General features: G+C 46.8%; 1 protein-coding gene across 2 annotated transcripts in view; it reads left to right on the top strand.

Annotated features, from left to right (window-relative positions):
• The window catches only part of HSPB2 (heat shock protein family B (small) member 2), a 246,183-nt gene that overhangs the window by 202,915 nt on the left and 28,283 nt on the right, over positions 1-14,985 (top strand). Inside the window, exon 1 of one of the 2 annotated variants that reach the window (XM_085646439.1) lies at positions 11,673-11,903. The exons of the other annotated variant lie outside the window; for it this stretch is intronic. Within the exon in view, the coding sequence (XP_085502565.1) occupies positions 11,810-11,903 (94 nt within the window). The 5' untranslated portion in view covers positions 11,673-11,809. Of the gene's footprint in view, positions 1-11,672; positions 11,904-14,985 lie in introns of those variants that run through there. 2 annotated transcript variants of the gene reach the window in all.

Genomic DNA, 14,985 nt, shown 5'->3' with positions numbered 1-14,985 from the left:
TCCCACATGTTCAGCCAAATGACCTGTGAGTCTGTTCATATTGATGCATTTCCCTAGGTGTGAGCCTGAGTAATAAAGGTGTTCCTCACCCTCCAAGGTGCCTCATCTCTGTCAATGCAGGTCTCTTGCCACTGTGCATGCGGCATCTCTGGCATAGTTGTCAAAGATTGTGCATATGAGTCTATGTGTAGATTAGCAACATGCATGCTGTTCTTCATGGATTAGAATCTCTATTGTGCATGAAGTCCATGGTTTTGTATGTATTTGGGCATGTTGGTCCCCACAACGGGCCCTCAACACCTGCTGAGGGTGTGTTTCCTGTGCGCAGCTCGGCCTTCAGTATCCTGATCCGGTGTCAGTCATCTTTGGTGATTGTGCATCCATTGTCTCTGGGTGTGCCATGGAAAACCGGACACTCCTTCCTTTACATACGCCTGTTGCAGTTGTCCTTTCTGACATCCTTGTCTTTGTGTGCAACTTGTGGCATATTTTCCAGGACATGCCGCCTGCTGCTGCAGCCCCTGCAGCAAGGGCACACAGAGTTCCCGGATTTGACAACACACACGCCTCAAAGATGCTCCTCCATTCCTCCCTCCACCCATTCATTTGGCTGTCATCAGCTTGTCTGTGCCACTGTTGCGGCCACGCGGTGCCAAAGGCTGGACCGTCTGCACATGCAACGTGCACCTTGCACGACCCTCATGTCCTTGCATGACCCACATCACGCTACAGTCTGATGTTGCAGCCACCCTCCAAGCAATGTCCATCCGCATATCTACCGCCTGCTCTCAGGCATACACTAAGCGCACACACAACACCTTTGCATGATGAGTGTGCAACTCCGACTGCCTACACAGCGCTGCCACACCTTCCAGGCCCTGTCACACCAACCAGGTCATGTCCCTCCTACTCCCCACCAGCTCTGTACCCCAGCAATGCCATGGGAGTGGGACTCAAGGCTTCTGCATGTAGTATGGTGTTGTCATCTGGCACATGGCACAGGTATCATCTCTCAGAGTGTGTCCAGGACCCCCCTCACCACCATCACAAGCGCACAGCACCTCATCATCAGCTCGTATGCCATTGACAGCCAGGTGCTCCTCACCCTCACCAAAGACGCCGACATTGCCAGTTCCAATATTCAAGAATGCATGAGATCCATTGATGAATGGCTGAACATCAGCCACCTGAGGCTGGACTTGTACAGGACTGAGGCAATCATCTGCGGATTGTCCCATTACAGCTGGGTCAACTGCACCCAGTGGGCACGCACACAAGATGGTGTGCATCATGTATTGATCGCTCACATTTGCCATGGTAATCACCAGCATCTGTACCTCAGGCTGCAACACCCTCTGCATTATGCACATGATCCACAGATAGATCCACTCCAAGGAAAGACAGACCATCCCCCAGGTCCACGACAACATCCGTGTCAAATACTGCCCTGCCCTCTACGGAGCAAGTACATCCAAACTCCCGGGAAACTAGTACACATCCAGGGTGCATCTGCACACCTCAGCTTCAACATCCCACGCCCCAGCCACATCACCATCCAGCAGAGATAGCTGCAATGGATCACTGTCTGCTGCAGGATGACCTTCATACTCCCCACCCACACTCAGGAGGCAGGCCACAACCCCGACCCCAAACCAACCTTGTACCACTGTCATCAGAGACCCCGTTGGGCCATCTCCGTGCATCCAACCTTGTCCTGGCCACCATTCTTAACATCCACCGTACTCCAGCATGCAGGACATAGTTCTCCCACCTGGCAAAACATACCTGGGACTCCCTCCCCGGGAACCTCCACATGAGCCATGACCTCTACACCTTAATGATACTCTTCCAAATAGGTCTGTCCGCACAGTATTGCAAGCCCCCCCTCAGCAGCTTGAGGCCATCACAAGTGAGTATTGTGCTCCATGTCTGCATTGAATGATACATTGTGACCCATGTGTGTCCTGTACCAGACTCAGATCCCAGGGTATGGATGGGTGGAGTTAGTTCAACACTCAGGCATAGTTTGACATTTACACACACATATGTTGTGGACTAATGCAAAATGACTGCAACATCTCATAATAAAAAATAAATCTTTTTATTTGCGGTGGGGTACGTGTTTTGGTAGATAAAATAAGGTGCTCTACCGGGTGCATGGAATCCAAAGTTCACAGGGGGAGATGGTATCCTTGGCATTTGAAGTCATCAGAGTCCAGACAACAGTGTTGGTCATCATTGGTCAGACTGTGACCAGCAAGTCCATGTGGCAGAGAATGTCATTGGATGTGGTGCTGCTGTTGCGCCAGAGGGCCAGGTGCCAGGCCAGGTGACCTGGGAGATGTGGATGCTCCGCTGCCTCTCACGGTCTTTTCCGTGGACAACCCACCTTCCTCCGGGGACCCTCAGATGCAGGCCTTGACGATGTTTGGGACGCTCCGTCGGACGAATCCTCCTCCTCCTCCTCCCTCTCTGTGGCTGGTGCTGGTCTGTGCCTGGTGTCACAGGGAGGGTTGCCCATGTTGTCGGCGATCCGACGGAGTGAATGGCTTATGTCCCTTTGCACCGCCAGGAGCTCAGCCAGTCTTGCCTCCATCCGTCCTTGGTGTTGTCGTTGACTGGCATGTTGCTCGGCCTGCAGGTTCTTCATCTCATCGAGGGTCCTCTTCATCTCTGTGAGGTTCCCCACTACCTGGCTGATGCCCCTGGTGTCACGCCGGTATGTGTCCAGGATGTGGCATATGTGTGACATACCGGTTCCCTCAGCTGGCTGGTCAGGTTCGTGCCTCCGCCTGCCTCCACTCCCACCACCCCTGCCCACACAAGCCTGGCCTGCTGTTGTGGGCACATCGGGTCTACGGGACCCCTGAGGGATGGCATTTGTGGGGTTGCCTGCCTCCTCCTGGGTGCCCGGAGAACCTTGTCCCTCCTGGTCAGACTGGCTCTGTTGTTCAGTGCGAGGAGGGCTCCTGGGTGTCTCCTGGGATGTGGCAGGAATGGGGGTGGTGGTTGGCACAGATGTACCTGAAGCAGGTGCTGCAGGGGCTTGGGCACCAGAGGGTCCAGGTTGGTCGGGGTCATCCACGGAGTGGTGAGAGTCGTCGCTGCCGGTGGATCATCTTCACGCCGAGCCTGGGACTGTGATTGTTCCCCCCCATTGTTGGGGGGAGATCCATGACGTTGCCCTGTGTGTGAGAGAGAGACAATGTCAATGCTGTTTCATGCAACATCCATGTTTCATACATATTCAAGTTGGCACAGTTCCTCCAGGTAGTTGGATGTGCCTAGCATTCCTCTCAATGTCCACTTGTGGATGGGTATGTTGCGGGGGACAGATTGATATGTTCTCCTAAGTGTTTGACCTGTAGAATTGTGGCTAGGATGCTTATTTGGCTATGGATTGATCTTGTTGTGTCACATGTTCATTGTGAGAGTGGATAAATCCGTTGCCTGCCCCAGGGGTGTGTGCTTGTGTAAGGGGGGGTTGTGACCGGGCCTGCTGTTGTGTGAAGTGTGATTTGTCATTGGGTCTCCCAGGTGATGTGTCTGTCCCCTCATGGTGCATGCTGGCATGACAGTGAGTGTGAGTTCCTGTGCTAGATATCTGAGCTAGTGGAGTTGGTGTTTGAGTGTACAATGGTCACAGGAGGGCCTTGTGCTGCATACAGCAGGGCCAAGTGTCAGCTACCTTGTCAGTACTTTGCCAGTCCCTGTGCCTTGGGCATGGTGCATGGGTATGTACCTAGGCCATATGGGCTGAGGGCATTGGTGTCTGCTTCTGAGTGTCACAATGTGTTTTGTGAGGCCCACCCTCCCAGAATCCCGGACATCCAGTCTTGGGTTTGTGCTTCGTGTAGCCTGGGACATGGCATGGCCTTGCTTTGTGAATGGGGCATGGACATGTTGGTGGCATGAGCGTGCTTTTTGAGTGTGGTTGTGTCCGGTGAGGGCTTGGGGGTAGTTGCGTGCATTTGGTGTATTTGGGGTGTGGATGCCATTGCCCCCATGTTACGTAAGTAGTTTGTGTACTCACCAGACTCTGCCCACCTCCAGTGATGTTGCTCTGGGCGTATTCCTCGTTCGTTTTCCGCTTGACTGCCCTGCGCAGATCGTACCACCTGGCTTGGCATTCATGCCTGGTCCTTCGGATGGGCGCAACAGCATTCACCTTATCGACGATCCTCTGCCACAGGCTAGTTTTTAGGGCTATGCTGGTCTGTCTGACCAATGTTCCAAACAGCTGTGGCTCGACTCTGATGACTTCGTTGACAAGGAGGTCCAATTCCACCCTTGTGAACTTTGGATTCTCGTCTGTGGGCATGGTGTGGGGTGTGGGTGTGGATGGTTGTGGGTGTGTGGGTGTGAATGTGACGGTGTGTGTGTGAATGTGAAGAGGGGGTGTTTGTGAAGGAGGTTGTGTGAAGGTGTGTAAGTTAAGGTGTAGTTAAGGAGAAAGTAAGGTGCAGTTGTTTGTCTGTGGGGTATGGCAGCAGTGGGTCTGTTGCAAAGGCTCATGGGTTGTGTGTGTGGGCCCTTTTTATTGGTCCATTTGTGGGTGTGGCTGGGTTTGAATTTTTGGTGGGTGTGTTATAAGAGGTGGTTGTGATTTTGGGCCTCTGTTTGTCTGTTTGGATGTGCCAGGTCAGTCAGTGAGATGTATTTTGTCATGTAGACGTGTTTTGTGGTGTTGTGCGAGTCGAATTGACCCTCCTTGTGCTGTTTTACAGTGTCCTGGTTCTGTACGAGTCTTTTTCGCGTAGGTAAGGTTCGTACATACGCAATGCTGGGTTAGGGTGCTGGGGTACGGTCCTGGGGTACGGTGCGTACAGGTATGGGGCTGGGTTACGTGCCGCGGGTGTGGCGTGTACAGGTGTGGGGCTGGGGTACGGGCCTGGGGTACGGTGCGTACAGGTACGGGGCTGGGGTACGCGCCTGGGGTGCGGCGCGTACAGGTGCGGGGCTGGGGTACGGGCCTGGGGTACGATGCGTACAGGTACGGGGCTGGGGTACGCGCCTGGGGTGCGGCGCGTACAGGTGCGGGGCTGGGGTACGGGCCTGGGGTACGGTGCTGGGGTAGGGGCCTGGGGTACGGTGCGTACAGGTGCGGGGCTGGGGCACGGTCCTGGAGTATGGTGTGTACAGGTACGGGGCTGGGAGACGGGCCTGGGGTGCGGCGCGTACAGGTGCGGGGCTGGGGTAAGGTCCTGGGGTACGGTGCGTACAGGTACGGGGCTGGGGTACGCGCCTGGGGTGTGGCACATACAGGTGGGGGGCTGGGGTACAGGCCTGGGGTACGGTGCGTACAGGTACAGGGCTGGGAGATGGGCCTGGGGTGCAGCGCGTACAGGTACGGGGCTGGGGTACGTGCCTGGGGTGCGGCGCGTACAGGTGCAGGGCTGGGGTACGGGCCTGGGGTATGGTGCGTACAGGTACACGGCTGGAGTACGCGCCTGGGGTGTGGTGCGTACAGGTGTGGGGCTGGGGTACGGGCCTGGGGTACAGTGCGTACAGGTACGGGGCTGGGGTACAGTGCGGACGGGGGGTTCGGTGCTGACATATGGTGGTACGGTGCTGAAATATGCGGGGGGAGGGGGGGCTGTATGACTCGTACCCGGGCACAAGTTTACCCGTGTACATGTGTGTTACTGCGTTCGCTCCGTACGGGGCCTTTTACATGCGGTTGTGTATTCGGACGGGCGGTACGGATCGTACTTGCGCGCTCGGACTTCTGTTTTACGATTTGCACGTAAAAATGTCCGGCTCCCTCTCGTACACTTTTCCCGACGCTATTCGTATGTATTTTTAACGTACGAATCATACTTCGCCGGTTGTAGGGCACTTGTACGAATCGTACGTAAAAATATACGGATACGAGTCGTATGCACATTTTTTTTAACGGATCGGAATCGGCACCTTAATGTAATTACCAATTAATTGATAGGAATTAACACCCAATTAATAAATAGTTAATAATAAAATAATTACCACAATTAACAATGAAAGATATTAAATACATAAATATTAATTAATACAAAATATCAATTAATTAATTGTAACATAATACTTCCCACCCTATTCCCCTATAAACCCACAACCCGCTACAGAACTGAAACGCAAAATGTAATTAAAATAAAATTAATTACTTCTAAAAATGATTAATAAATGTATTATAATTAAATTACTTCCCACCCTATTTCCCTATAGACCCACAACCCGCTACGGAACTAAAACGCAAAATGTACTTAAAATAAAATTAATTACATTTAAACATTTAACACATATATTAAAAAAAAATGCAATACTTAGACAAAAAATAGAACACATACATTTAAATTACATAACACTAACAAAAAAAACGATATTTTTAACAACTATGGGGCCCATTACGATGGTGGGCGGACACCGTAACGGTAAACGGGACCGACTGCCAGAGGTGCGGCGGTCCTGCTATGGCAATTAGGATGCAACCTCCACCCTGGCGGTCGCATCCAGCACATCTTACATTGGGGCGGGCGGTGCTGTCAGCAGCACCCACCGCAATGCAAAATATGCATGTTGTGCATTGGCATGCACACCGTGACAGGCACCGCGCGGTGCCTGCCACCTTGTGCATGCCAATGAAGGGGGTACCATGGGTACCCCCCAAGTGCAGGCATCCACCCCCCACCCCCGGGGGCCCGCAAAGGGCCCCCGAAGGCATTCTCCGCATGCCGACTCCTCCACGGAAAGGCATGTCTCCGCAGGCATACTAATATGGATGGCGGTGCCTGCAAGGCACTGCCACCATGTTGTCTGACTTTTCCGCCAGGCCGGCAATTCCGCCGGCAATCCGACCGGCGGAAAAGCGGCGGACAGTCTTTCCGTTCGCTGCGGTGACCGTCACCATACTAATATGGCGGGGTGAAAAAGGTTATTTGGCGGGCAGACCGCCACCACCGGGCCGTCGGTAGCCAGCGCCGGTACCGGTGGTGGCAAGATATCCTAATGGGCCCCTATATTTTTGCAAACGATATTAATGACTTCGATATTTTTTTAACCGGTATTAATGACATCGATATTGTTAAAAACGATATTACTTACCTTAGACTCGATATTCTTTACCATGATATTCTGACAGGCGATATTTTTGTATCCCAATATTTTGCACTCGATATTAATGCAAGTCGACAATAAAAACTCGATATTCTGACTGTTTACCATTCTCATGTACCTTTGATACGAAAACTGAAAATTATCACCAGACGTCTATATCTTTTTTGTTGGTTGCTAGTTTATTAGTAGCTTAGTAGTTACACTAAGGAAATTATTGATTAGAACATGTTCGAATGCACTTTCTTACATTTTTTAACTTTTTATACTTCTATGAATCACAGCATGGAATGTTTTACCTATGTAAAGGTACCCCAAACTGACCAAGAGTTTTTTATATACCTTTTGGCTACCCTGCACTGACGTGATCATGGCTTGTAAACTTGAATGGTGTGGCTACTAATGCTCACTTGACTGATGCGGTCACTATTACAACACTAATACAATTAGTAACTGAGGAAGGTATCCATTAATTAGAAGGTAGCTCTTATTACAGAACAATTTGGATACCCCTGGTCTATGTCTTCATATCTTCTGGGTGCTATTGGTGTTTCCTTAGCTGCTCTATTCGGTCTAGGAAGTTTGGAATACTAGGATTTTGGACTGTTGCATGTTCAGGAAAATGTGGGATAATATTTTATGTATTGTTCCTGTTGACTCTTGTGAATTCATACTGACCCCTCTTAGGTCCTGTAGGGGACTCCTTACTTGTATTGCTGTAAAATTTAGGGAGTGACTTTATTACCCTACATTTCCTACTATGTTATTTAGGGTGGTAATCCCGCCATAGCATGCATTTCAGTTATATGTGGCGCATTTGCAATGTTTTGTTTTCACTGGTTATGCTCCCCTTGCTATATGTATATCCCCCATAACTTAATAAATAGTTTCCTTGATATATGTAGCTGTTTCCAACATTTTACCTATGGGTTTTAGAAAATAAATAAAATATATTCTTTTTAATAAAATACATTGACTATTTAAACAGTTGTTAATACATTTTAAGTTATTGCTTAACATTTTTACGTACATTTTAGCTGTTTATACTGCTGTTGGTTTGTTGATTTATTTTTGAGAGGCAGTTTTCTTAATATTTTCTTGGCTGTTACTGTTTGGTGCAGTTCTGTTGAGAGAAAGAGCATTATTAATTGTGTTGTTATAATATTTAGTAATTGTTTTTGTCTTTGTTAGTTTTCTTTTAGTTTTAAATCATGTACATATACTCTTTTTTTGTTTAACATTAATTTTGTAATTCAATTACATTACTTACTTTCGACTGTGTCTTACTTCGACTTGTGATTTTCAAAATTCTTTGCCTTGATTTTCCTTTTTCTGGGTTTGCCTTATTGTAGTGCAGGTACCTTTATTTTGGAGATGTAAATGTGTAGCATTTTTTAAGTTAATTTATTAGATAATTTTTGTTACAGTAATGGTAAGTTATTTCTGTTACTTACTTGGTGAGTTGAATTAAGTATTTTTTGAAGTGCAATCTTCTCTGGGGCTTCAACCTGGCAGAGCAGCACGTTATTTTTTTTGTCTTTTGTTTTAGAGTTTTATATAGCGCGAACTAGGCCCGAGACATCGGGTATCAGAGAGCTTTCCATGAGCAGCAGTTTCGTTATAGAAGGACACATCCATTTTGTTAGGCACAGGGAGATTAAGGGGGATATTAGCAAGGGCCTTATTGCTGCTTTAGCGGCACTTTTTGCCGCTAAAGCGGCGATATTTCTATCGCCTATTAGCAAGCTGTCACTAACAGCTGTTAGCAACAGCTTTATGGCGAAAGCGACTGTTTTGGTGCCGCTTTGCATGTCAGCGATATATATCGCTAATGACATGCAAAGTAGGCGTTCCCAACTTAAAGCGACAGAAAACAGTCGCAAACACAGCCTCCCCCTATTAGCAATGCCCGTGAAGCGATAAAAAAATTTGCACTAACCGTGCTATCGCTGGAATCTAACACCTGCTAAAAACCTGACTTACCCATTCTAGTCAATGGGAGGAGGATTGTAAGGTTAAGTCCTCACCTGGCTATTAGCAAGCTTTTCATTAGCGCGTTGAATTTATTGCTGGATTTCTTGCGCTATTGCTGGGTTTCGCCGCTATCACTGGATTTTCTATCACCTTGGAGATAAGCGTTGATAATAATGCGTTATCTCCGCGATGAAATCCAGCGATAGCCAGCGATAAAAAAAACAGCGCTAAGTGCGCTTTGCGATACTTATCGTAATTTCTTGGTAATATCCCCCTAAGTGATTTGCCCAGAATCACAGGATGTTGAGCTTTGTTGCCGAGACTCAAACCTGGTTCTCCAGCTCCGAGGTCAACAGCTCTAGCCTTAAGGCTACATCCTCTCCTTTTCCACTTTCCGCCTTCCACTTTCCTGCAGTGGTGGATTTTTCTGAAGTATTTAGTTGTATGTTCTTTTTTTATCTTTTTTATGCTTTTTTTTCAAATTGGGAAAGTCTTTCTATTTGTTAACTATCTTAAAGTTTAATTTAATTGGTTGTTTGGAAGGTTGTTTTACTTAGGTTTTTTTACTATTTATGGTAAACACTAAAATTGTGTTATCTTTCATTATATATGTATATTTCATTTATACATTTTTTATATTTTGAAATATAATGTAATGTCATTTAAAACATTTTTTATAAATTATGTAGATACTTTTGGGTTCAATATATTTTTTTCATAGTTATTGGTATGCTTTATTAGTTTGACTGTAGTGACCATATATTGTGTTTCATTGTTTTTATTATTGTTGTATTTTATATATTTTTTCAACAATATTTTTGGTGTCGACATATGTATTTATCTTTTTGAATATAGGGTCATTACAATAAAATTGTGGATATTTTTTGGTGATATTTTAACATTTTGAAGTTTTTTTTCTCGCCATTGTGTCATAGAAACAAAATAACAGTGGAGAAATTGATACTATTTAGAGAGTTGCTTCCCTCTGTGTGTAGTTGTTAAACACAATCTGTAAGACCGTAAAATAGTTTTTCATGTAAATGTTGCTGTACTTTGTAATAAACTTCAATTTGACACCTGCACTGTTGTAATAATTGTATGAATGTGTGTTGCTTAGGATAGTTGCTCTAAGTAATGCATTATTGGATCACATTTATTTCACTGCTATGGCATAAATACATTTGCACATGAACAAAACAGCATACAGTTATTGGGGGAGTGGAGGGGCCATGGCTCACTTGTGAGCCTTGGCCCCTCACCACACTCAACAGTGATAATGTATTTATAAATCACCCCGATGATCTGTGTCTTTATAAAGTGCTTACCCTACGCACTGTGTGGCAGATTTACAAGACCCTTACGACACTTTCGTGCCGCCGTTGCATCACTTTTGTGACGCAGTGGCAGCCTAAAAAATGCAGCCAATTTACAACGTGACGCATCTGGGGAGATGCGTCACGGTGCAAAGCCCTTCGTCACATTATACCTGCGTCAGGTATAATGTATGTAGGGTGGGCGTTCCCAAGCAGAAAAGCCTCGTAGAAGTGACGCAGGGAAATCTACAAGATTTCACTGCCTCACTTCTAGGACGCCACTGCGTCAACACCTTATGCCTGCTTGAAGAAGGTGTAAGGAGTGATGCAGTGTAGTGGAAATAGGCCGCAAACTGCATTGCTGGAGTTGCGTCGTGCTTGCGACACGACTCCAGCAATGCGTGACTTTTGCCCCACCAGATGCATCAGAATTACTGATGCATCTGTCAAGCCTTGCGCCTTGGTGCGCCAAATTGTAGATCTGGCGCATCCATGATGGCACAAGGGTTTCTCAGGGTGGCACAGGAAAAGTGACACATCTCTACAGATGCGTCACTTCCTTGTAAATTTGCCCCTGTGACTCTAACCTCTTCGGTGACGTTATGCTGCTGTACAGCTAGAGACGAGTTATACTGTGTATTACCCTGAACGACTCATTGCTTTAATTAAATTTTAACCCCTTCCCCGCTCATGACGGAACCACTCCGTCATGAGCCACGGTTGCGCTGTGCTCATGACGGAGTGGCTCCGTCATGCTACGGCCGTTGGCGGCCGCTCCGCCCACGCGGCGCTAATTCCCCGCCTGTGCGGGCGATTAGCGCAAGTGGGCGGAGACGTGACGGAACCACTCCGTCATGAGCACAGCTCAACTGTGGCTCGTGACGGAGTGGTTCCGTCACGAGCACAGCGCCACCGCGCTGCCCCCAAACCCCCCCCAGCGCCGCGGCGGAATTCCTGCCGCGGCGAAGGGGTTAAGCACAAATGGACCAACAAAAGACCAATAGAAGCCTTGTGCCATCTTTACAACTACCCCTCACCCGATTAACTTTTTCACCTGCGCTCCCTATCTGCTCCTGTTATCTTTCTTCTGTATCTTGAGGCCTCCTTTCTTGCTTAGCATACAATAAACAGACATCTAGAATCAAAACATTCTATTTCGAGAGAAAGTAAAAGCTTGTCCTTTTCCTTTTCATTGTCTTGCTGTTACGTTTGCAGCAGCAAACAATATTTTGGACCGGTATGCGGCAGCGGCCTTGCTTTCATCCCTCTGTAAGCCGGCTCGGTCGCAGTGTCTGAGTCCGTCTATTTCGGTCGGTAATTCGCCACCCCCTTCCCTCCCTTTGGAATTTGCCCGGTGAAAAAACATTATACTGCGTGGACTTCTCACAGGGAAATCGTTTGCTCTCCTTCAATCGCAGACGAATCTCGAAGTCATGGAGGACAGGGCTGTTCCTCACGCCTACCCCATGAGCGCGCAATACGAGTTCGCCAACCCCAGCAAGATTTACGAGCAGAACTTTGGGGACGGTAAGTGCGCGTGAGGAGGCTTGAAATGGGTTCTTCTAGTCCCTGATTTGTATTATTTGAGCACGAGGCATATATTCAGATCTGGTGTCTCCACTTGGCCAAATTGTGTGATCCTGGGCCAATCGGAACATTTGACTGCTAATTCTATTACCTTCTAACAGTTCTGTTGCATGAAAATATTAAGAGGGCCAAGAAGAACACTTCTCGCTGATAGCAATTTTATTCCATCCCTTCACACTTCCCTTTGTGAGGTTCCCAGTCACCACTTTGTTGAATTACTGATTGTGTGTTTTTGCCCTCCTTGATAACAGCCTTTGAGCTAAATGAAGTATTGTCGAGTTGAATTATGCCCTATTGAGATGGGGATGACAGTGGTATGACCCACTCGCACATAATGATAATCTATTGTTAATTGTATTTATGTTCCACTGATTTGAGGATAACAGTGGGATAATGTGCACAACACAATACGCCCCCACCCATCCACAGTCATAGCGTTAAAAGTCATAGAGGATCCCAGGACGTGACTGAGTATAATTATACAGGAAAACAATTGAAACCTGTGGGGGCCCTGTACACCCTTTATTCTAGGCGGAGGACGTGTTGCCATACTACTCCAAAATGTATACAGTCTAATGTAGTCGCTAAGCACCTCGCTTTATTACGTCAACAGCTCCCTCTTTTTAATACTCGTTGGTACCTTCCCATTGGCTATTACTCCCAGCCCTCTAAAAAGCCTTAATCATTTTTTAGGCTCTAATTTATTCATTTGATTTCTATGTCTCTTTTGTTAGGGCGCTTTTCCTGAAGCGTAATGTTTTATTAGAGACAGAAAATGAGGATATTTCACTTTGACTTGGAACTGCAGGGGGATCACCCAGGGATGTTTGTTTACAAGTACGCTATGCCTTGTACAGTTACAATGTTTGATTGTGTGACACAATAGATGGGAAGAACTTCTTGACCCATCAACTTTCCTTCATCATGTGATGTCACACCACATGAGACGTCCATTCTAGACCTTTCAGCTGCACCGGCTTTAGGGCGGTGCGACCGGTGCCACTGCACCGGGTGCGGGCTTCCTGGGGGCGCCGTGCTTGAAAGTTTATTTTGCTTTTGAAGCACCTGCTGCAGCGTTTCTTTCCCCAGGCAATTACCAGGCCTCACATAAATGTCACAATAACTCCTGTGATTAATTAACGTCCTGGAGAGAGATCAGCGTTTTGCATAGTTGATAATTTGACTTATGTGAAGTTAGTGCAGAGGGTTAATATGCCTGCTGCAAAGATCGTGTACCAAGTAGATTACAGAGTAAGTATGATGTAAACAGATCAGCAGATTACTGCTTTCAAAAGAGACATCCTTTTGTTACTTGCAATTTGTAACTTAAAATCCTAATATAGAATAGTGAGCTATTAACTTTCATCCTAGAACAGCATACACACTGCAAAGTATACATTATTAGAACATTGATCAATGTTGCAAAAAGGATTAATTTGTCTAGAAATCGATTCTATTATTAAAGAGAACTCCCAACTATGCTGTTTCTTTTTCGACTCTGAGTTTGTGCTTCTCCACACCAAGCACTCTTAAACTATACTGCCTACCAGTATGGATGACATGTGGCTCCTACACTTTTAGTCCTTTGGCTTATGTAACATCTCCTATACACTGATTTACACATGTATGATTGCTTTTCTCTGTGTAATGTGTGTGTGATGTAAAGTGCTCAGACACCCTACACTGGTATGAGTGGCGCTATATAATTCAATGCATCTCAGAGAGTGTGGTTATGGAGACTTCGTCACTGTTAAAGGGTGCTAGTAAGTGAATCCGTGGTGGAGGTGGTCATTGGGGGGGCGCCAACAAAATTGTCGCACAGGGCGCCACCAGCACTAAAGCCGGCCCTGCAGCTGCCCATTTGTTTGCGCCAGATTTTCATTGTGTGATTATCATAATACATGTAAAGATTATTTTGCTCAAAAGCCTGTTCTTGATTATATGACCTCATAAAAGATGTCATGGATTTCTATGCATAGTCAGTGACTGATGTGTAATATTTACTCGTCCAAGGCATTTGATATTTACTTGCATTCATGTTGGTACTGGAAAAATGTGACTTTATAAAATTGGGTGGTGATCAAAAACATGTTGCGTACAGCAACGCAGTCCAAATACACAATTTGTTTAACTTATCACCCAGTGGCGGTCACCACGGGGTAGTTATAGTTAGGATCGTATTTCCATAGAAAATGCATTTTATTGTGTTACTAATAACTTTGATCCCATTTGATGAATCTCCACGAAACTTTCCAAAAAAGTGCTACTTTTTGACTAGTTTACGCATTGAAAGTTCCAGGGTGATCCTTCAAGCTTGGTCCAAGAAAGGTGGTCTCTAATGAGTGTGTTGTGAGTGACATGGGTGGTCACCAGAGCACCCACCATTAATTAATGTGGGTGCCAGGGATGGGGTCCCCGGGGCCTAAAACGGCTCGGAATGGGAATCAAGTGGCCCTCCTCCCCTTTAATAAAAAATGATCTGTAGGATGAGGTTCTCCAGGGTCTAATAAGGTTCGGGGAGGGAGGCCATGTGGTTCCCCCTCCCCTTTAATAAAAAAATTGCCCTGGGGTATGGGGTCCCTGGGGCCTAATAAGGCTTGGGGGGGCACACAGCCCTCCTTCCCTTTAACATATATATGGCCTTGGAGGATGGGATCCCAGGGCTGTAGGCTAAGGGAGGGGGACTGCGTGCCCCTCCTCCCTCTTTAAGATATATATATATATAAATATATATATATATATATATATATATATATAAATATATTACCTACTGGCGGTCGCCAGTAGGTAGTTATAGTTAGGACCACGTTTCCATAGGAAATCCGCAACATTCTATTTTGAATAACTTTGGCGCCAATCGACGAATCCTCGCGAATTTTTCAAAATAGGTGGGGCGCTACGCTCCGCTCCTACCCTGAAAGTCTCGGGGGGATTCGTCAAGCGGGGGCTGAGATAAAAGGGGGGTCCCAAAACGCGTTTTTCCCATGCATTTTTCCATAGGACCTTTAGACACAGCTACAGC

The sequence above is a fragment of the Triturus cristatus genome, chromosome 3_1, assembly GCF_964204655.1.
Source record: "Triturus cristatus chromosome 3_1, aTriCri1.1, whole genome shotgun sequence".
Lineage (NCBI taxonomy): Eukaryota > Metazoa > Chordata > Amphibia > Caudata > Salamandridae > Triturus > Triturus cristatus.
This window is presented reverse-complemented; position numbering and strand designations above follow the sequence as displayed.